This window comes from Oncorhynchus masou, chromosome 9 (assembly GCF_036934945.1).
Source record: "Oncorhynchus masou masou isolate Uvic2021 chromosome 9, UVic_Omas_1.1, whole genome shotgun sequence".
NCBI lineage: Eukaryota > Metazoa > Chordata > Actinopteri > Salmoniformes > Salmonidae > Oncorhynchus > Oncorhynchus masou.
Window position 1 is genome coordinate 70,514,443 of NC_088220.1, and position 23,896 is coordinate 70,538,338.

At 41.3% G+C, this 23,896-nt stretch overlaps 1 protein-coding gene across 2 annotated transcripts; it reads right to left on the minus strand.

Annotated features, from left to right (window-relative positions):
• Positions 1–10,663: 10,663 nt before the first annotated feature.
• Positions 10,664–23,041, minus strand: LOC135546564 (galectin-9B-like). Of its 2 annotated transcripts, none has more exons than XM_064975099.1 (8): positions 22,753–23,041; positions 14,252–14,340; positions 13,193–13,400; positions 12,474–12,593; positions 12,141–12,368; positions 11,588–11,676; positions 11,130–11,286; positions 10,664–10,882 (listed from the first exon to the last, which is right to left on the minus strand). In XM_064975099.1, exons 1-8 carry the CDS (start codon positions 22,786–22,788, stop codon positions 10,736–10,738), a joined length of 1,074 nt encoding a protein of 357 aa, XP_064831171.1. In that variant the 5' UTR covers positions 22,789–23,041; the 3' UTR covers positions 10,664–10,735. The 2 variants fall into 2 exon arrangements, with proteins under 2 accessions (XP_064831171.1, XP_064831170.1); XM_064975098.1 differs by having other exon boundaries at positions 12,141–12,386; positions 22,753–23,038.
• Positions 23,042–23,896: the final 855 nt, after the last annotated feature.

Here is a 23,896-nt window from a genome sequence, read left to right on the forward strand (position 1 = left end):
CCCTATGGGTGATGTTTTCTGCCCACTGAACAACACTAGGCTTGAAAATAAACAAAACCAGTGTGAATTTAGGACTTTCATCCATTGATGCTCAACTTAAAGTATGTTGAAATGTGACGTTAATAGAATGTTAAAGGCCTAAACTGGGATATCACCTGCTGCATTTATTCAGTGAAAAGAGTTTAGTATGTTTAGTATTTCCAACCTAGCCTACAGCAAGGATTTTTTTAGAGCTCTGGATGCGTTTCCTTAGTAACCTCACCAGCTTGTCTGTACATTCTCCCGTCAACATGCACAGATAGATGTTTTAACACATAGCTACATTTCGAGTAGTTTCCTGATGAAAATGAATAGGCTGAATGACTGATGTATCAGTTTAACGATCTACTGACATGTGAACCGATACTCTTTACTTCCGTAGGCTATGTGGGTGTAGAAAGGTGCTTTGGTGCGCTCCAACACAAGTGCGTCCGAAGGCTTGATTTTTGTTCCCTCTACGAATGCACGCAGCAAGAGCTTGTCTATGGTATGCTCGCGTTCCTGAGGAACGAAACAGCGCTCGCTAGCGAATCTCAAGGCTAGCACCTACCTGGCTGTCGCGAATAGAATTCACTGCCCATCAGTGACGTGAAAAGACCTTTTGGGGGCCATGTACTCAACAACAAAAAAGGGCACACCCAAAAAATGTGTCCCGCAACCACGGTCACAGACTCGCTTTATTACAACAAGAGGAGACAATCTGATGAGTAAAGTATTTTGCTAAACTATTTTAAACTGGAATAATTGCTACACTTATTACCAATGAACAACACAATTCCAGTCAAAAAAGAAGAGTGTAAGAAATACTGTACATATGTAGGATCTTAATGTGTACTTTTCTGAAATGCAGGAAATGTAAAACTTGTAGTGTATTTGAGGTGTTATGTATGCACCTGGAGTGGCTGAGGGTCGCACTGTTACTAATTCCTACTTGACCATCTGTACTTGCACTTGACCCATGACATCTGATACATTTTGTTATTCTACCTAAATCCCTGCCTCAGTGTGCTAATATATTAGATGGTGTCAGAAGTTAAAAAGTAATACAAGGAAAGCACAACATTCCGAAATATCAAACAAATGAGACCGCCAACTACTCTGAACCTAGAGGGAAATGTTGCCGAAAATTGGAGTGTGGGTCCAGAAATTCAACCTTTATATCAATGCCAGTGGCATCTCCAAGAAATCCGGAAAAGTGAAATGTGCCACATTCCTGCACGTAGCCGGAGATGATGCAATCAAGGTATTAAATACTTTTGATTTGGATGATGATGTAGAGGACTTGGATCTATTAAAATAGCTTTTCCAAACGTATTGTGAGCCAAGAAAAATGTGGCTAGTGAATGTCAATGAGAAAAATACTGAGAATTAGCTGTGGCCAGAAACACTGAAAATAAACAACCACAAAGTTACTATTAAGCTGGATACAGGAGCTGAGTGTAATGTCTCGTTCATGAGAGACTTGAAAACACTGACAGTGAATGTGAGTGGTGATTCCATGCAAAAATCCAACTGCTAGTGACATTTTCAGGCCACCAGATGGAGCCAAAGGGCAAGAAATCACTCAAACGTCAATACAAAGAGAACGTGTTAGACCTGGAAATTCAAGTGATAGAATAAGATGCACTTGCAATACTTGGAAGATCAGCTTGTCTGCAAATGAGCTTAATACAGAGAATATTCAAGCTTGAACAAAGGACAGAGACTGACATTTTGAGTGAATATGAAGATTTATTCACTGGACCTGGATGTGTTCCGGGAGTTCATCACATACAAATAGACCCAGAAGTCACACCAGTGGTTCAGTCACCCAGAAAAGTGGCATGGATGTCGTCAGGCAAACTGAAACTACTGAAAGGGTAAACAACTTGGTGACAATCGTGAAGCCAAACAAATTACAGGTATGCATGGACCCACAGGATCTAAACAAAGCCATCAAGAGAGAACATTATATTTTGCGTACCATTTAAGAGGTAGTTTCTGAAATGCCTAACAACAAGGTCTTTTCAGTAGTTGATGCAAACCAAGGATTCTGGCAAATCCAACTGGATGAAGAGAGCTCCCGACTCGGCACGTTCAATAAGCCGTTTGGGAGGTATTCATTGAAGAGACTGCTGTTCGGAATCGCGTCTGCTCCAGAGGTCCCTCACCCAGCATTTGGAAGGTGTCATAAACATCATGGATGACATTCTTGTCTGGGGTGATGACACCAAACAGCACAACCGGAGACTGAGAAGCATCAACTTGAAACTGAAAGTGCAAAATCAGAATGACAGAAACTCGCTAATTTGGACATGTGTTAAACAAAGGCCTGAAACCAGACTCCAAAAAGGTCAGAGAAATACAAGAAATGCCAGAGCCAGAGGACAAAGCAGCACTTCAGAGGTTCATGGGAATGTTGAAGTATCTCGCAAAGTTCATCTGAAATCTCTCAGATATCAGCACACCACTGACACACAACTGCTGGAAGGAGACATTCAGTGGTGTTGAGAGTCTTCACAGTAACAGCTTCAAAAGCTTGAAAACACTTGGCAGCCAGTGTTAAAGTACTACGGTGTAAATAAAAATATAAACAGTGACACTATCTGTGGATGCCAGCTCAGAAGGCTTGGGAGCTGTGATCCTGCAAGATGGTCAGCCAATCGCATATGGGTCAAGATCCCTCAGACTGTCAAAAGAGAGACGCTCAAATTGAAAAAGAGTTACTGGTGATGGTGTATGACTGCGAGAAGTTTTATCAGTACCTGTATGGAAACCAGATCCAGGTGGAGTCAGACCACAAGCCCTTGGAAACAATCTTCCAGAAGTTGCTCCAGAAAACACCAGCCAGACTGCAAAGAAAGCTGATTAAACTACATCGATACTGTCTACATGTGACATACAAACCAGGAAAGGAGATACACATCACTGATGCACTGAGCTAAGCATACCTGAAGGAACAGATAAAGAAATTGCTGGATGGTGAGCTGGATGTAATGTACATCACTCATCAACGTCCTGTTTCAGAAGAGAAATGGCAGCAATTCAAAAGAGCAACAGCAGAAGATGAAGAGTTAAGACTGGTCACAGAAACAGTTAAAAAGGGGGCCTCCCGGGTGGCGCCGTGGTCCAAGGCACTGCATCGCAATGCTAGCTGTGCCACCAGTGACTCTGGGCTTGAGACCCAGGCTCTGTCGCAGCGGGCCGTGACCGGGAGGTCCATGGGGTGACGCACAATTGGCCTAGCGGCCGTCCGGGTTAGGGAGGGCTTGGACGTTTTTTAATTTTTTTATTCATTATTTAACCAGGTAGGCTTGTTGAGAACAAGTTCTCATTTGCAACTGCGACCTGGCCAAGATAAAGCATAGCAGTGTGAACAGACAACAACACAGAGTTACACATGGAGTAAACAATAAACAAGTCAATAACACAGTAGAAAAAGAAAAAAAGAGTCTATATACATTGTGTGCAAAAGGCATGAGGAGGTAGGCGAATAATTACAATGTAGCAGATTAACACTGGAGTGATAAATGGTCAGATGGTCATGTGCAGGTAGAGATACTGGTGTGCAAAAGAGCAGAAAAGTAAATAAATAAAAACAGTATGGGGATGAGGTAGGTAAATTGGGTGGGCTATTTACCGATGAACTATGTACAGCTGCAGCGATCGGTTAGCTGCTCAGATAGCAGATGTTTGAAGTTGGTGAGGGAGATAAAAATCTCCAACTTCAACAATTTTTGCAATTCGTTCCAGTCACAGGCAGTAGAGAACTGGAAGGAAAGGCGGCCAAATGAGGTGTTGGCTTTAGGGATGATCAGTGAGATACACTTGCTGGAGCGCGCGCTACGGGTGGGTGTTGCCATCGTGACCAGTGAACTGAGATAAGGCGGAGCTTTACCTAGCATGGACTTGTAGATGACCTGGAGCCAGTGGGTCTGGCGACAAATGTAGCGAGGGCCAGCCGACTAGAGCATACAGGTCACAGTGGTGGGTGGTATAAGGTGCTTTGGTAACAAAACGGATGGCACTGTGAAACTGCATCCAGTTTGCTGAGTAGACTATTGGAAGCTATTTTGTAGATGACATCGCCGAAGTCGAGGATTGGTAGGATAGTCAGTTTTACTAGGGTAAGTTAAACATAATGGAGTACCGTGATTAATGGACAGTCCAACAGGCATCAGCTATGTAGCCAAGTGATCATAGTGTCCAGGGGGCAGCAGTAGATGGAACAGGGAAGCCGCCACTACATAGCGACACAGCGTTTAAAGTTAGTAGCCCCGGGCTAGTAGGAGCGTCTGCTCCGACAGAGGCCGCTTGAAGGCACAGCGTATGGAGTTTTCGTCGGCAGACCAGTCGTGGTGGTACGGCGGGGCGCCGTGTCGACAGAGAATCCAAACCAGATGGCGAAAGAGGTATTGTAGAATTTAGTTTGCTAGCCGGGAGATGCGCCTGGCTCACGGCTAACTGGTGCTAGCTTCGTGGCAGTGGCGTTAGCCACTAGCCAATCGGTAGCAGCGGTGATCCGGTGCCAAGGTCCAGAGTTTACAGCAAGGATACGGTGGAGTATTGGGCTCTAGCCGTGTATGAGTGGGGTTCGGGTGAACAGCTGAGTAAGCCGGGAGGTGGGCCTCAGGGATAGCTTCGGTACTGGGTGCCACGGTGAGTGCACGCTAGCTGTGAGCTAGCGCGATGCAAGTTGTGAGCTAGCTGTGAAGATCAGAAGTAGTGGTCCAGGGATTACGGCAGGAATCCGGCGTTGTTGTGGAGAGACAGTCCGATACTGGTAGACTAGCGAGTATTATCCAGGCTAAAAACAGGGCTGGTATCTGTGCAGAAGATAAAAGCCGCTAGGAGTGGCTAAAAATGACTAAATAGCTCGTAGCTATTTAGCTGGTTAGCTTCTGGAGGTTCTTGAATGTGTTATAAAATTGAAAATAATAGCGATTCCGTATCACATTCGGTGAGACAGCTTACCGGAAGGTATAATCGAATTAAAAATCGAAAAGAGATTGAAAAGAAATTTAAATATATATACAAAAAAAATACGAAAACTACGTACGTCCTCTAAGTACACGAGAGGACAAACAAACACGCCTTCACTGCTACGCCATCTTGGATCTAGTGATATCCTTGTCTCATCACGCACTAGCGACTCCTGTGGCGGGCCGGGCGCTATGCACAGTGTTTCCTCCGACACATTGGTGTGGCTGGCTTCCGGGTTGGATGTGCGTTGTGTTATGAAGCAGTGTGGCTTGGTTGGATTGTGTTTCGGAGGACGCATGGCTCTCGACCTTCGTCTCTCCCGAGCCCGTACGGGAGTTGTAGCAATTGGATACCATGAAAAAGGGGGTAAAAAAAATGTTTAAAAGTGATGGACATAGGGTTGGAAACTTTCCGGTAAATTTCCAGAATTTTCCTGGAATTTTTCTATGGGAAGTTAAGCCCGGGAATTTTGGTAAATTTGCTTAAATTCATTAAAAAAGTTAGCTTATAACGTCAAAAAAATTGTGGGATATACATAAGGGAATTCTAGGTATTGTGGCATATTTTGGTTAAACTATCCCCGATTCAATGAAATTGCAACCCTCTTCATACACAGTGCACTCTTCCAACACATGTTCAGTGCACTCTTCCATCACATGTACAGCTGATTCTCAAGATCTTGCACACTAATGAGATGCTACTGTGTCCACACTACTACATTTTCTGAGCCAAGGACTACATGCTTTCTGGTAAGAATGGATTACAATACTGGGTGAAGTGAATATATATGACATACATGATTTTTTTGTTAACTAGTAAATAGTAGCCCACAGCAAAGTGTGTTTAAAAGCTTCTTAGGGCTGCAATCCCATTAACGGGATGATATGACAACAAAGTGCAGGGCGCCAAATTCAAAACAGAAATCTCATAATTAAAATATCAAAAACATACATGTATATTATACCGTTTTAAAGGTAATCTTGTTGTTAATCCCGCCACAGTGTCCGATTTCAAATAGGCTTTACAACGAAAGCAAACGATTATGTTAGCTCACCACCAAACCACAGAAAAACACAGCCATTTTTCCAGCCAAAGAGAGGAGTCACAAAAAGCACAAATAGAGATCAAATTAATCACTAACCTTTGATGATCTTCATCAGATGACACTCATAGGACTTCATGTTACACAATACATGTATGTTTTGTTTGATAAAGTTCATATTTATAAAAAAAATCGGAGTTTACATTGGCGCGTTACGTTCACTAGTTACAAAAACATCCAGTGATTTTGCATAGCCACATCGATTCAACAGAAATACTCATCATAAATGTAGATGACAATACAAGTTATACACATGGAATTATAGATATAGCTCTCCTTAATGCAACCGCTGTGTCAGATTTCAAAAGAACTTTATGGAAAAAGCAAACCATGCAATAATCTGAGATGGCGCTCAGAAAAATAATAAAATTAGCCGCCATGTTGGAGACAACAGAAACCAGAAATCACATTATAAATATTCCCTTACCTTTGATGATCTTCATCAGAATGCACTCCCAGGAATCCTAGCGCCATAATAAATGCTTGATTTGTTCGATAATGTCTGTTTGTTAGGGCATTAGGTACACATATCCAAATGCTCGTGCAGGTCAAGCATTACTTCGGACAAAAATTTCCAAAGTTATATTACAGGTCAAAAAAACATTTCAAACTAAGTATAGAATCAATCATTAGGATGTTTTTATCATAAATCTTTAATAACGTTCCAACCAGAGAATTCCTTTGTGTCTAGAGAAGCAATGGAACGCAGGTTGATATAATGTGGAATGCGCTCTTATTAGCTCTTATTCAGTCCCACAGCACAGTAGAAGCCCCATTCAAGTTTCTAAAGACGGTTGACATCTAGTGGAAGCCCTAAGAAGTGCAACTTCATTCATATCCCACTGTGAATTCAATATGGCCTGGGTTGAAAATCGACCAACCTCAGATTTCTCACTTCCTGTTTAGATTTCTTCTCAGGTTTTTGCCTGCCATATGAGTTCTGTTTTAGTCACAGACATCATTCAAACAGTTTTAGAAACATCATAGTGTTTTCTATCCAATACTAATAATAATATGCATATATTAGCAACTGAGACTGAGGAGCAGGCCGTTTACTCTGGGCACCTTTCATCCAAGCTACTCAATACTACCCCTGCAGCCATAAGTAGTTCAATAATTTATTAATGTGAATTAATGTGTTAATTCACCTGTCTCCATGCATGTTTCATTTTAAAACTTTTATCTTACAAAGGACTTGTTTAATCTAACTGCTTAACTATTTATCTACACATGGAATTGTATTTTTTTATTTTATTTTAATGTCTAATCTTTACAGGAAAATGCCACAGGCACTACCTGATGTGTGGAGAAATTCCACTGTAGCTAATGTAGAAGGAGAAGCTGTGTACATGTACAAATACTGTGCCAAATCATATGTGAAGAATGTAACAAAGATGCAGAATCATCTGGCCAAGTGCATAAAGTTCCCTCAGCGCTCACAACAAGCAACCTCTGCCAAAAGTTCCTCTACTTCTATTCGAGTTGAGAATTATGAATCACACACCTTGTCGATAGCAACAGCTCATGGTCCTCCTGGAATCTGAAGTTTTTTTGACTCAATGGAGGAACGTAGTCAGAGAAATGCTGATGAATGTCTTGCTTGAACTGTGTATGCAACGGGTTCACCTCTGATGCTCACAGGCAATGTGTATTGGAAGAGATTTCTGAATGTTCTTCACCCAGCATACACCCCTCCAAACAGACATGCTTTATCTACTCATTTGCTGGATGCCGAGTTCAACAGAGTTCAAGTGAAGGTCAAGAAAATCATAGAGAAAGCAGATTGCAATAATTTCTGATGGGTGGTCGAATATTCGTGGGCAAGGAATAATTAACTACATAATCTCCACCCCACAACCAGTATTCTACAAGAGCACAGACACAAGTGACAACAGACACACCGGTCTCTACATTGCAGATGATCTGAAGGCAGTCATCAATGACCTTGGACCACAGAAGGTATTTGCACTGGTGATAGACAATGCTGCAAACATGAAGGCTGTTTGATCTAAAGTGGCGGAGTCCTACCCTCATATCACACCCATTGCTGTTGTCGTGTCTTTGGCTATGCCGGATTAAGTGATATGACATGCTATTCTATAAAATAATTTCTCTGTAATTAATATTACCTGATTAAGCTAATGTTAGGAAAGTTATGATTAAATGACTGAAAAAATCATTTTAAATGGAACTGTAACTAAGTGAAACTTATACTCTGTTTACTATATCTGATTAACAATATGAGTTCATAAGAAGGGATTGTGAAACACGGACAAGGAGTAATTAAAGTTGATGAACAACATTCCAACTAGGAAGAAACGAATGGGTTGTGGACTGTGTAAACACATAAGGTCGTTAGCCTATGGTTGAACCTACGGAACTGAGCTCTGGGTTTTTAGATAAGACAGTGAGTGCATTCCTACATTTTCTGTTAAATTAGAACTGTCAGCTCAGTGGTTAGGGGTCAAAAGTTATCTGGGAGTGTGTTAGTAAGTTAGAATGAATTTTTCACCTCACTTTGTCCCGGTCGAGAGGAGGCGATTCTGTTAAAACAATGAAATGACGTCATGATCTGTATATAAACTGTTGCTCGTGGTTAAGTGGCAGCGCACTCCAAGAATAAATTCTGTTACCTATTATTGAAAAGACTGGTCTCCATCTATTTTATGCAAACAAGAATCTTACAAATTCTCATAAAATAGATTAACGGTTTTCATTTAATGAAAGCACATTGGCATAATTAAATTACAGTAACAGCTAATCAGGTAAATAATTAACTAGAAAGTTGGGGCACCACAAAATAATGTTTATAGAGCTGTTATCTTCCGAATAAACTCTTAAAGACCTGGTCATCTTTTACGTCAGTAGCAGTCAATATTTAATCCTCACCTTATTTTGTCTCATCTGAAAGTTGAAAATTCTTGGTTGTCTTCACAAATTCTGGTTAACAAGTTGAATCAGCAAAACATTTGGTTTAATTATTTATTTACTAAATACGTAACTAATCACACAGAATGAATCATACATTGATGGACCTGGTGAACGGAGCCGATATAGTGGCTGGTTACACAAAGAAAAGGGGGGGTATGAGTGAAAGAGCGGGAAGACTGAGGAGCAAAAAAGGTTTTGTGTCTATCGGTCCGTAGGCAGCTTTGCTATCGTAAATACAGTATCTTATGCATTCTAAATACCCGCCCATTTGAAAAAGGAGAATGCAATAAATATTTACTCTGAGCTGCGTTTCGATTGGTTGGTCGTAGATGGGAGGCCGGGTTGTCCTTTGAAGAATGTCTGATGATAGAATGGATACTTGGTATATTTAAAAACATATATATTTTAGCCTCAGCTTCAACATACTCTCCTGCAACCTGCCTCACCCAATGTGGTATGAATCTGCTATTTTCTATACTTTAGAACCGGAACTCCCAAAAGAAGCTAGCCAGCTAACTAGCTACTAGTCAGTTATCCACTGCTAGCGGTCATCAGCTAACCTTAGCCTGGTGAACTCCTTGCAGTCTGCACAGCGAGATTCAACCCAGAGCATACCGGACTGCTTTTTCTCCACATCTCTGGTTTCCTACTGCAAGCTCTGAACATTTTCACCTGGATCATCGCAGCTAGCTAGCTGCTATCCGAGTGGCTACCCCCTGGATAACGTCTCTGTCCCGAAGCAAGCACCAGTGAGCCTGGAACGAGCCTCGTGCTAGGCCCATCTCCCGGCTAGCTGAAGAGGCCCATCAGCCACTCCTTGGGCTACAATACATATTTTGCCAATTGGCCTGGACCCCTTTTTCTGCAGACGCGGAGCCCCTCCGATCCCAGGATCCCGATCCCTAGCTACTCTGTTGACAGTTTGACAAGAACACGTTGAACTAGTTCTTAATTGTTTACAAACAAATTAGTGAATGTGGTAGAAAGCAAAACAGCTACCTAGTTAGCTTGACTGATGTGGATTGCCAAAAAGGACTTGTTTTGAAAGCTGGATAATCTTATCCTCTGATGCTTTAAAAGTGTTCTTACACTATGATTTTGAACATTCAAAGCAACTGGGAAACGTCCATGGCATTCATTGTTGTCATCTTAACTTGCTTCATAACTTCTGAGTGATAGGAAGCACGAGCATCACCAATCAGCCTACACCACGGTGCACACACCCATTGTTAATGACAACTAGCGTAGCCATGTCAGCAAATCACTGCTGTCTGAACACATACTGCAGTTTACTTTGTGAACAAGGGTTTTGGCATAGCCAGTCTCACACAACATATTGTCACACATAACTGTATATACTGTAACTTAATGTTATAAAAAAAGAGTCTGGAGACCACTGGTGATAAACTAGGTTACATATGGAATTACTAGGCATTGTCCTCAGGGTACGTCTCATGAGAGTTAACGACAGGTCTGGCATTCTATCACAATGTGATTTCTAATGGCTTTCTACCTTGATTTATAACAAACAGGAACACATTTCTCATCCTTGAAGTCAATGGCACGGCACTCACTAATAATACATGTGCAAATGGGGTAGTCTAACAGGCACTGATAGCAGTAAGGAAACAAAGTGAATGTAATTTTTATTGCGGCAAGAACAGATCAAAAAGATATGTGGTGGTTTGGGTCAGAGGTGCCCTAAACCATCACGGAGGTCAAACTGAGGTCTCCATCCACCTCCAGAACGTTGACCTGCTGGAGGAGTGTGTGGCGGTGTTTGTAGGTGCTCGTCTGATTCCCGTTGACCACTATCTTGTAGCACTGAGCCTCACAGGTAATAGACAGCTGAAAATACAAAACTAGCCTTATTAGTACTCAGTCTCTGATATAGAGAGAGAAACAGTCCGGCATCTTTAAAGTGGATCATCTCTCTAATCAGCGTCATGCCATTGTCTGAGTGACTAAACCATCAAGGAACTCTGTATCAGGAAAGGGCTTGAGTGGCATGCTTTGGGTTGAAACAAGAAATAATTATTCATCCTTGAAACTAAGAACGTATAAAAGCTGCTTCGTGTTCATGGTGGGTAGTTACCGTGAAGGCCTGGCCCCTGTGGAAGGGCATTCCACCAGAGCGCTCCTCCTTTCCCCATTGGTCCCTCAGCCTGCTGTTGCGTACCACTAGGGTCTCGTCAAATCGGGGGTTGTAGTGCAGCACAATCTCAGAGTTGCAGAGTAGGTTAACATTAAACCTATAGGCAAGGAGAAAAGGATGTGTGTTGGTGAGAAACCATGACAGGAGAACTGCTATAGTTGCACCCTCCAGGATGTTTTGTAAGCCTCTCTTTCTAAGCCAAGGGGTCATTGACACACACTTTCAATACCACGCAAATGAAGAACTAGAATTGCTAAAGTTCTTCTATACTTTTTTTCCTAAGGAGAACAACTTTAAAAGATTTATAATATGATTTTATTTGTGCCTATAACTCCAGGGGAAGTGAATGTCTCACTGTGGTTCCCATTTACAGTAAAGATAATAAGACAGGATCAGACCTATTTGCATTGGGGTTAACCACTCCTTGGATGTTGATGGTGCGTCCAGGGTAGAGTCCACCATTGATCATGTTCTTGTATGGAACAGCCTGGATGAAAATTGAAGATTTGAATAAATCACTCATTATGACAGACATTGATGTGATACAGTAAGTAGAAGGTAATTTACAAAGAATGGTGGCTGGACATATGGATGAGGAGCCTGTGAGGAGCAACAGGAGAGAGGGATCTTGACAGCATGTTGATTAATGTACTACACTTATATATTACTGTAGAAATCTGCCTAAAGACAATGACAGAGGTTATACTCGCATAACGATACAGTCACTGTACTGAATGAGGAAGTAAATCACTCTAAACTAAATATGAACTTTAGTGATCTTAAAATTCCACATCACAGGCAATATCAGTAGTACTGAACATAAAACCAACATATAGAGACTGAAAGACAATGAAAGGAAAACAAATCAGATCTGCCCCCCAAAAATTATGAATCCGATAACCAAGAAGTGGTTGACCAATAAATGATCATTAATGATTCAGATTAACTTACTGGACATCCCGGTTGCGCGGGAAATCCCGGTTGCGCGGGAAATCCCGGTTGCGCGGGAAATCCCAGTTGCGCGGGAAATCCCGGGTGAGAAGGGAATCCCGGGTGAGAAGGGAATCCCGGGTGAGAAGGGAATCCCGGTTGCGCCGGAAATCCCGGTTGCGCCGGAAATCCCGGTTGCGCCGGAAATCCCGGTTGCGCCGGAAATCCCGGATAAGAAGGGAATCCTGGCTGTGCAGGAAAGGTGGGCTAAAAGATATTAAATCCCTTTAAAATCAGTGGGAACTTACCTTCAAATTCTCTGTACATCTAATACATGTGTTAGGTACTACTCACTGCAGGGTTCTGGAAGGCGATGGAGGTCACCTCCACTTTTCCCTCGACTGAGATGGTGTCCACTGCGTCAAACGGAATACGGTGCTTAAAGGTCATGAAATGTTTCCCATTCGCATTCAACTGAAGGCAAAGAACAGAGAACAACCATGAGCAGTCATTATGGACCTGAGGACAGTGAGTATTCCAAGTAAACCCATGAATTGAAATCCATTTTAACTCCTTAACAGACTAGCATAAATTGAGTCACACTGTAAAATAGATACAAATAGAATGATAGAATAACATAACATACAATTTCAAGAAAACAAAAGTGAACCACCATGTTAGATCATGAGTGACTGACTTCATTAAAATCATGGGGGAGCTCTGTAAGCATAATCTTTTACAATCATTCACACAAACAGACGGAAAAGGTTATTGTGTAGTCGGAATGTACAGATGTAGGATCTTAATCTGATCCCTCTTTTGTTTCTGAAAATGTTCCTACACAGCAGGAAAAGCAAACTTTTAGTGTATTCAAGATTTAAAAAGAATTCTAAAGTTTGTAATTTCCCTTTTAAAAATGACTTGATTTGTCCTAACGAAAAATGTATCAACCCAATTAATTATAATCCACATAATAATTCACATTTCTTGTTGCTGCGGGATTATTTTGGCTTAAAATTAAGATCCTACATCTCTATACTCCATATACTATAGTATGGGAGGGTTTGGGTGACCTGGAAGCCGTCCCTCTGGACGGTGATCACGAGGCTGAAGCCAGAGCCATGCTGAAAGGGGGAATGCTGCTTCCGCTCCTCTGTCCCCCATCTGGACTGCTGCAAGGTGTTGACCACCACATATCCAGGGTGACTGTCATATCGTGGGTTGAAGTGAAGGGCAATGTCCGCCCCTGCCCTAGAACCACACTGCAAATTCACATGGAACCTGAGCGAGAGAGAGAAACAGAGAGAGAGAGAGAGAGAGAGCGAGAGAGAGCATGTGGTTCCGGAGATGTTAACCTCTATGGGATCAGTGTCCCCCCGCGGGACGGTTGAGCTAACGGGTGCTAATGTGATTAGCATGACATTGTAAGTAACAAGAACATTTCCCAGAACATAGACATGTCTTTGATGAACAAGAATTTAAGCTTTCTGCCCATATAACTGCACTGTCCAATTTACAGTAGCTATTACAGTGAAAAAAATACCATGCTATTGTTTGAGGAGAGTGCACAGTTATGTACTTGAAAATGTATCAACTGATCAATTAAGCACATTTGGGAAGACATGATACAGCATTTTGAACAGTAATGCAATGGTTCATTGGATCAGTCTAACACATACACTGCTGCCATCTAGTGGCCAAAATCAAAGATTCTAGACTCCTAAGTTATTTATGGCCGTTCTCTTGCATTTCAAAGATGATGGATCAAAAAAGAGAAAATGCATGTTTTTTTCTTTGTATTAGCTTTTACCAGATCTAATGTGTTATATTCTCCTACATTAATTGCACATTTCCACAATCTTCCAAGTGTTTCCTTTCAAATGGTATCAAGAATATGCATATCCTTGCTTCAGATCCTGAGCTACAGGCAGATAGATTTGGGTATGTCATTTTAGGTGAAAATTGAAAAAAAGGGTCTGATCGTTTTAAACAGTTCTCCAAACAAGTTTTAAATCTGCACAGAAAATGTGTAGCATACATTATCTAGACTAGAACGCAAACCCCTGAATCTCTGTAAGACAAAGAATGAGGAAATGTGTTAACAAAGTTTATATCGGTGAGTGGTGACCCACCGGTCTGCCCCATGGTGAAGTTTCCCAGTAATAGTGATCGTCTTCCCCTCCTGCAGCCCACCTTGGATAGTGCCGGTGAAAGGGAGTCTCTGCAACAGATAAACATAATCATTGATGATAAACGGAATAGAATAAGATAGATAAAAGAGCTATTACAGTGCATCCAGACCCCTTCCCTTTTCCACTGTTTGTTACGTTACAGCCTTATTCTAAAATGGATTACATTAAATGTTTTCCTCATCACTCTACACACAACACCCCATAATGAATAAGTTAATTTTTTTTTTTAGAAATGCTTGCAAATGTATTACAAATACACAACAGAAATACCTTAGTTACATAAGTGTTCAGACCCTTTGCTATGAGACTTGAAATTAAGCTCAGGTGCATCGTATTTCCATTGAGACGCGTTTCTACAAGTCCACCTGTGGCAAATTCAATTGATTGAACATGATTTGGAAAAGCATACAACTGTCTATATAAGTTCCAACAGTTGCATGTCAGAGCAAAAACCAAGCCATGAGGTCGAGGGAATTGTCCGTAGAGATCCAAGACAGGATTGTGCCGAGGCACAGATCTGGGGAAGGGTACCAAAATATTACTGCAGCATTGAAGGTCCCCAAGAACACAGTGGCCTCCATCATTCTTAAAATGGAAGAAGTTTGGAACCACCAAGACTCTTCCTAGAGCTGGCCGCCCAGGCAAACTGAGCAATCAAGGGAGAAGGGCCTTGGTCAGGGAGGTAACCAAAAACCCGATGATCACGCTGACAGAGCTTGACAGTACCTCTGTGGAGATGAGAGAACCTACCAGAAGGACAACCATCTCTAAAGCACCACCAATCAGGCCTTTTTGGTAGAGTGGCCAGACGGAAGCCACTCCTCAGTAAAAAGGCACATGACAGCCTGCTTGGAGTTTGCCAAAAGGCACCTAAAGGGCTCTCAGACCATGAGAAACAAGATTATCTTGTCTGATGAAGCCAAGATTGAACTCTTTGGCCTGAATGCCAAGTGTCTTGTCTGGAGGAAACCTGGCACCATCCCTACGGTGAAGCATGGTGGTGGCAGCATCATGCTGTGGGGATGTTATTCAGTGGCAGGGACTGGGAGACTAGTCAAGATCGAAGGAAAGATGAACGGAGCAAAGTACAGAGAGATCATTGATGAAAAACTGCTCCAGAGCACTCAGGAACCTCAGACTGAGGTGAAGGTTCACCTTCTAACAGGACAATGACCCTAAGCACACAGCCAAGACAAGGCGGAGGTGGCTTCGAGACAAGTCTCTGAATGTCCTTGAGTGGCCCAGCCAGAGCCCGGACTTTAACTCGATCTAACATCTCTGGAGAGACCTGAAAATAGCTGTGCAGTGACGCTCCCCATCCAACCTGAAAGAGCTTGAGAGGATTTGCAAAGAAGAATGGGGGAAACTTCAGGCTGTAATCACTGCCAAAGGTGCTTCACCAAAGTACTGAGTAAAGGGTCTGACTACTTATGTACATTTTTTGCAAAAATGTCTGAACCTGTTTTTGCTTTGTCATTATGAGGTATTGTGTGTATATTGCTGGGGGAAAAACAACAATAATCAATTTTAGGATAAGGCTGTAACGTAACAAAATTAGGAAAAAGTAAAGGGGTATCAATACTGTATGTAGGCTAGAGGCCATTGACTTGTTCCTCTTTACCTCCCTCCTGTCTCAGCCTCCAGTATTTATGCTGCAGTAGTTTGTGTCAGGGGGCTAGGGTCAGTTTGTTATATCTGGAGTACTTCTCCTGTCCTATCCGGTGTCCTGTGTGAATTTAAGTATGCTCTCTCTAATTCTCTCTTTCTCTCGGAGGAGGATCTGAGCCCTAGGACCATGCCTCAGGACTACCTGACATGATGACTCCTTGCTGTCCCCAGTCCACCTGGCCGTGCTGCTGCTCTAGTTTCAACTGTTCTGCCTGTGATTATTTTTATTATTTGACCATGCTGGTCATTTATGAACATTTGAACATCTTGGCCATGTTCTGTTATAATCTCCACCCGGCACAGCCAGAAGAGGACTGGCCACCCCACATAGCCTGGTTCCTCTCTAGGTTTCTTCCTAGGTGTTGGACTTTCTAGGGAGTTTTCCCTAGCCACCGTGCTTCTACACCTGCATTGCTTGCTGTTTGGGGTTTTAGGCTGGGTTTCTGTGCAGCACTTTGAGATATCAGCTGATGTACGAAGGGCTATATAAATACATTTGATTACTACAACCCGTATTACTACCTGTGTGATAATTATTTGTATTTTTTTTTTGGGGGGGGGGGGTGATTTAAATATTGACTGGGTAACATCAAGCTGCCCACTCAGGAAAAAATGTCAAACTGTAACCAGTGGCTGCAAAACTGGATCAGGTTGTCAGTCACCCTACCAGGGTAGTTACAAACAGCACAGGAATTAAATCATCTACATGTATTGATCCCATTTTTTACTAACGCTGCAGATATTTGCTTTAAAGCAAGTATCCAAATCCATAGGATGTAGTGATCACAATATAATAGCCATATCTAGGAAAACCAAAGTTCCAAAGGCTGGGCCTAATTTAGTGTATAAGAAGTTTTGTAGTGATCTTAATCTTACTGGAGAGTGTGTGCCCTCAGACCTGGAGGGAAGCTAGTCATTCTGCTACCCAAGAATAGTAAAGCCCCTTTACTGGCTCAAATAGCCCACCAATCAGCCTGTTACCAGTAAACTTCTGGAAGAAATTGTGTTTGACTAGATACAATGCTATTTCACAGTATACAAATTGACAACAGAATTTCAGCATGCTTATAGGGAAAGACACTCAACAAGCACAGCACTTACACAAATGACTGATGATTGGCTGAGAGAAATTGATGGTAAAACTATTGTGGGAGCCGTCTTGTTAGACTTCAGTGCAGCTTTTGACAGTATTGATCATAGTTTGCTGCTGGAAAAATGTATGTGTTATGGCTTTACACCCCTTGCTATAATGTTATAATTATAATAATGTCTATTACTAAATCTTGTAATAAATCATGTGGAAAATTAGCAAATTGAGATGACTAACTGCTTGGAGTAACACTAGATTGTAAATTGCAATGGTCAAAACATATTGATGCAATAGTAGCTAAGATGGGGAGAAGTATGTCTATAATAAAGCGCTGCTCTGCCTTCCTAACACTATCAACAAGGCAGGTCCTACAGGCCCTAGTTGTCGCATCTTGACTACTGTTCAGTCGTGTAGTCGGGTGCCACAAAAAAAGGACTTAGGAAAATTGTAATTGTCTCAGAACAGGGCAGCACAGCTGGCCCTTGGATGTACACAGAGAGCTAATATTAATAATATGCGTGTCAATCTCTCCTGGATGAAAGTGGAGGAGGGATCGACTTCATCACTACTTTTATTTATGAGAGGTATTGATTGACATGTTGACTGCACCGAGCTGTCTGTCTAAACTACTGACCCACAGCTCGGACACCCATTCATCCACCCTCATAGATATCATCCTGGCCAACCTGTCCTCTAAATACACCTCTGCTGTCTTCAATCAGGATGTCAGCGATCACTGCCTCATTGCCTGTGTCCGTAATGGGTCCGCGGTCAAACGACCACCCCTCATCACAATCAAATGCTCCCTAAAACACTTCAGCAAGTAGACCTTTCTAATTGACCTGACCAAGATATCCTGGAAAGATATTGACTTCATTCCGTCAGTTGAGGATGCCTGGTTATTCTTTAAAAGTGATTTCCTCACCATCTTTAATAAGCATGCCCCATTCAAAAAAAGATAGAACCAGGAACAGATATAGCCCTTGGTTCACTCCAGACCTGACTGCCCTTGACCAGCACAAAAACATCCTGTGTGTCACATTCTGACCATCGTTCGTGTGTGTTTTCCTTGTTTTAGTGTTGGTCAGGACGTGAGCTGGGTGGGCATTCTATGTTGTATGTCTGGTTTGTCTATTTCTATGTTTGGCCTGATATGGTTCTCAATCAGAGGCAGGTATTAGTCATTGTCTCTGATTGGAAACCATATTTAGGTAGCCTGTTTTGTGTTGGGTTTTGTGGGTGATTGTTCCTGTGTTTGTGGCACCAGATAGGACTGTTTCGGTTTTTCACGTTTCTTGTTTTGTAGATTGTTGGATTTTCATCTTTATTAAAGATGTACAAAAATAACCACGCTGCATTTTGGTCCGCCTCTCTTTCACCAGAAGAAAACCGTTACACTGTGGCGTACTGCATTAGCATCGAATAGCCCCCACAATATGCAACTTTTCAGGGAAGTTAGGAACTTAACGGCAGACTCAACAGCCTTGGTTTCTCAAATGACTGCCTCGCCTGGTTCACCAACTACTTCTCAGATAGAGTTCAGTGTGTCAAATCGGAGGGCCTCTTGTCTGGACATTCTCTATGGGGGTGCCACAGGGTTCAATTCTCGGGTCGACTCTTTTCTCTGTATACATCAATGATGTCACTCTTTCGGCTGGTGATTCTCTGAACCACTTATACGCAGACGACACCATTCTCTATACTTCGAGCCCTTCTTTGGACACTTTGTTAACTAACCATACAACTCTCCATCAGTGGCTTCCAACTGCTTTTATGCAAATAAAACTAAATGCATGCTCTTCAACCGATCGCTGCCCGCACCTGCCCGCCCGCCTAGCATCACTACCCTGGACGGTTCTGACTTAGGGATTTGTAGTTGTCCACATATTCTAGGTGTCTGGCTAGACTGTAAACTCTCCTTCTAGACTCATATTAAGCATCTCAAATCCAAAATAAAATCTAGAATTGGCTTCCTATTTCGCAACAAAGCATCCTTCACTCATGCTGCCAAACATACCCTCGTAAAACTGACTATCCTACCGATCCCTGACTTCGATGTCATTTACAAAATAGCCTCCAACACTCTCCTCAGAAAATTGGATGCAGTCTATCACAGTGCCATTCGTTTCGTCACCAAAGCCCCATATACTACCCACCACTGTGACCTGTATGCTCTCGTTGGCTGACCCTCGCTTCATATTCGGCGCCAAACCCACTGGCTCCAGGTCATCTATAAGTCCTTGCTAGGTAAAGCCCCGCCTTATCTCAGCTCACTGGTCACCATAGCAGCACCCACCCATAGCACACGCTCCAGCAGGTATATTTCACTGGTCACCCCCAAAGCAAATTTCTCCTTTGGCCACCTTTCCTTCCAGTTCTCTGCTGCCAATGACTGGAACGAATTGCAAAAAAAATAATATTTAAAAAATAAATAAAATAAAAATCACTCAAGCTGGAGACTCATATGTCCCTCACTATATTTAAGCATCAGCTATCAGAGCAGCTTACAGATCATTGCACCTGTACATAGCCCATCTGTAAATAGCCCATCCAACTACCTCATCCCCATATTATTTTATTTAGATTTTTTAGCTCCTTTGCACCCTGGTATCTCTACTTGCGCAATCATCTTCTGCACATCTATCACATTGTTCATTTGCGAAATTGTAATTATTTCGCCCATTCGGCCTATTTATTGCCTTACCTCCCTAACCTTACTACATTTGCACACACTGTATATAGATTTTTCTATTGTGTTATTGGCTGTATGTTTGTTTATTCCATGTGTAACTCTGTGTTGTTGTTTGTGTCACACTGTTTTGCTTTATCTTGACCAGGCCACAGTTGTAAATGACAACTTGTTCTCAACTGGCTTACCTGGTTGAATAAAGGTGAAATAAGAAATAAAATAAAAAAACACTGCATGTGGGAATGTCTTATGTCTGTTGGTAGTGTTGGTACATGGAATATTCCTCTGCATAACTGCATATATCATAAATTGCTATTGCAAATAGAAGTATTATGTTCAACAACTGACATTTTCAGATATTATTTTGACAAACAATAGATTTGGTAGGCACTGTCATCTTTGTGATATGACTTTAAGCACCTACTGATGAAACTCACTTAATATGTTTTTCTTTAAGTCTACAAACGCTCTACATTTATTCACTCTGTGATAGGGTTGGATCCTATATGCTACTTTTATTATTGTCCTGTAAATGGTTCAATGCCTATAATTTAGGCTGTGTGTAGAATGGGGCATAAAGGAAATTACCTCTACTACTAAATTACTACTAGATTATAGTGATAAGGAAAACAGCATACAAATTTGGCTTGTGTATTTGCCTATAACTAATCAGAATTCCATTATGTGTTCATAAAAAATAATACTTCAAAATGAGAAGATCCTGCCATGGAAAAGATGACTGGGTGAACATAAAGTGGAAAGGAGGGGAAATTACTCCCACCATGCAGCAGGACACCTTCAGCTCCGGGGTCTTTGTAATGCAGGTTTGATAGTTGTATTTTCAATAATGAATGGTTAGCGGTTATGTGACAATTAAGTCAAAAGCTCCATTTTATTTTTGGTGTAGATGGGCCAAGGTAGTTGCACAGACTTCCCCAACATCCCCTCCCAAATTGATATGGAACCTTCAAAAAACACATGGAGCAACTGCGAAAAGAAATGGCTGAGGATATACTAAAAATGTCTGGTATGTAATGACATTTAATTCAAAGTAAATGTAAATTCTTTATTTTCATATAGTTGTGTGGGACAGCCATATGTTCCGTTCATGCCTATAATTTCAGAGTTCAACAAAGCCAACAACTGCTTCATGTGTGCCACTGATAAATAACCTGGATGTGACCCAAAGACTGACTGGGTTAGTAACTTTATTTAAAATGTTTATATCTTTTGACAACAGTGACGGCATGTAAGACAATTTATGATATAACACAATGGATGGCTAATTCGTCATACTACATTGATATTATTTATAACGTGTTACGCTCTGTTTTGTTTTAGAATGTTTTGCATGCCAACGGTGGTTCCATGTGTTGTAACTAGGAATGAAGACAAAATAGTTCAACAGAGTAAAGAACACAAACTGGAAGTGCTGCGTTTGTTGTTGAAAATGTATGCTATACCCCATCCACACTGAAGAGGCTCTGAAATGTACATCAACCAGAGATAAGAGAAAGTTGAACACTGAAATGTTTCATACTTATTTGAAGTTGTCTGTTGACATGTTGGAAAAGATTAAAGGTCTACAATTTCTGCTTAATTTGTCAATATTCCATCTGTATCAATTGATTTACTGGTCACTGATTTACTTGCCACTGTGGTTACATGTTCAGGATATTGTTTGACCAGCAAACCCACTGCAGCCTACCTCACTCTCCATCCATTCTTTGGACAATTAATAGCATGACTCTCGTACTTTGCCCTTTTTCTTTATGGTTAATAATAACGAGGAAAGGAGATATCTGTTCCTCTCCTATTGTGTAACACTGTTAAATACTGTGGGGGGGGGGGAATAAGTACTTAGAACAAACAATTATTATTAGATAAATATTAAAGAGAAGGGTAAGCACTGGACTGAACCCCCTAATTGTCGAACTAATACTAATGTACAACAATATTGACGAGACGTAAGAGGTTATGCAATATGGGTGTATATCCACTGCACACTTAGGTGTGTAATTGACATGACCAAGGAGCTATTGAAATTTAAAACTATGAATAATGTACGTTACACCGCGTGATTTTACAGTACACAAACAAGAGTGTAATATAGAAGGGTACATTCTGCACCATGTTTGAAGTCAGGTGCTATTGAAATTTTACATTTTGAAAAATTCATGTAAAATCTTGTGAGATGAAAATTGACAAACTAAAGGGTGTGCAATATAGAAGAGTAGTCAGTGGCCATTCTGAACCTTGTTTGAAGTAATTTGATCACATGACCAAGGAGCTATTGAAATTTAAAAATGTAAATAAATAATTTAAAATGGTGCGAGATGTAAATTGACAAAAAAATAAGTGTGCAATGTGTGTCTATGCCATCGGGTTAACGAGGACCAGTTTTGAAAGTTGTAGGAGTAATGGGTAAATAGCTATTGTAATTTGAAAATGATGATTTGTTGACAGTCCCTAACTGCTGCTGGTGGACGTAAGACTACAGGCGAATATCCGTCGGAATATCCAACCTGAAACGTTCTTTACCTCGGTGAGGGCACACAGTGTGTTGTGAACGTTTTAAGTTGTTTTAAAATTGTATAAATTGCCTTAATTTTGCTGGACCCCAGGAAGAGTGGCTGCTGCTTTGGCAGCCGCTAATGGGGAACCATAATAAATACAAATGAATAGGAGTAAGTCTACATAACGGTGTACGCGAGACATTCACTGTCGCCTAATAAGATAAATATTACATTTGCACAATAGCATGGATTGATACTATGAATGTCTAGCTATGCACCTATTGATTTCAGCATTACATCTGTTAACGGAACAAGTCAGACTAAAACTGGCTAAATAATGTAGATTACTGAGCGGAGGGCGCACATTATGATTACCAGATGTGACCGTATGCACACGCCCAACTCTCAAAGTTAAACATTAAGTACAACTACATTTTAAATACACAACAAATCACATAAATGCGTATAATAAACATACCGGATTATGAAAAGGTTCTTGGTTATAAAATGCCATTTCTTCAAATCTCAAGTCAGTCGAAGCGTCTTTCTTCTCAGTTGCTCAACGCTCTCCTCTCAGTGATGATAGAATTTCAGAATGTTCAGTTTCGTTTTTTCATGCGGAGGAGGAAGGAAGTAACAATGTGGCCTAGTTTAAAATGTCCTCGTTACATTTAGGGGTTTTAACCTAAGGAATACATCTGTCGAATACATGTATATATGCTGCAGTTGCGCGTTATCGGACTTACCTTACTTGGTAGGCCTACACAGACTAGTCGAGACGATACGCGCCTATATATTCTTATGCTTTTTTTAATCATTAACCAGCAATCACTCACAGTCAGGTGATGTTGTCGGGAAGATGAGCCAAAGTTGGACAAAGTTTGCTTTGTGTAGATGTCAGTTTGTCTCCTTGCACGCTAACATCATTTTGTCTCCTTGCACGCTAACATCAGTTTGTCTCCTTGCACGCTAACATCAGTTTGTCTCCTTGCACGCTAACATCAGTTTGACTCCTTGCACGCTAACATCAGTTTGACTCCTTGCACGCTAACATCAGTTTGTCTCCTTGCACGCTAACATCAGTTTGTCTCCTTGCACGCTAACATCAGTTTGTCTCCTTGCACGCTAACATCAGTTTGTCTCCTTGCACGCTAACATCAGTTTGTCTCCTTGCACGCTAACATCACCATGGAAAATGTCATCCTAATGGAACCTTTTTCATTTCAAATAATTTATTATTCTTTATTTGAATTAATTGCCCTATTGACACCTCAAAGCGAGAACTAACTGTAGGTTACAACTGTTCTTTAGCCTACTGAGGAGGGCAGGGGTACAGAACAATGGTGTTGGTTTTTATGCTGCTTTTGTAAGCAACTGGGAGGTGGAATTTACCAATTGTGCAGTTATAAATACTAGTCGGATGCATTCAAGTGCTTTGAACTCGTCGAGAAACGCTGATTGGATAATGGCCAACAAGCTGGGTAAACAAAAAATGCAGCTATCATGCTTGCAAACAAATGATAGTGATCAAAACCCATATTCATAGATTGCTTTTTGTAAATAATGTTTTGTTGTTGCATTTAACTGTCAAATGCTGTTATCGAGGTCATTTCCTTAGTATG

Bases quoted from the DNA above. Each gene is read 5' to 3' on its own strand.
- LOC135546564 (XM_064975098.1), bottom strand. From the start codon at position 22,788: ATGGCATTTTATAACCAAGAACCTTTTCATAATCCG. The intron at 11,677-12,140 runs GTAAGTTAATCT...ATTTTCATCCAG, and splicing joins CCGCGCAACCGGGATGTCCA to GCTGTTCCATACAAGAACAT. The intron at 10,883-11,129 runs GTAACTACCCAC...TTGTATTTTCAG, and splicing joins ACAGGGGCCAGGCCTTCACG to CTGTCTATTACCTGTGAGGC.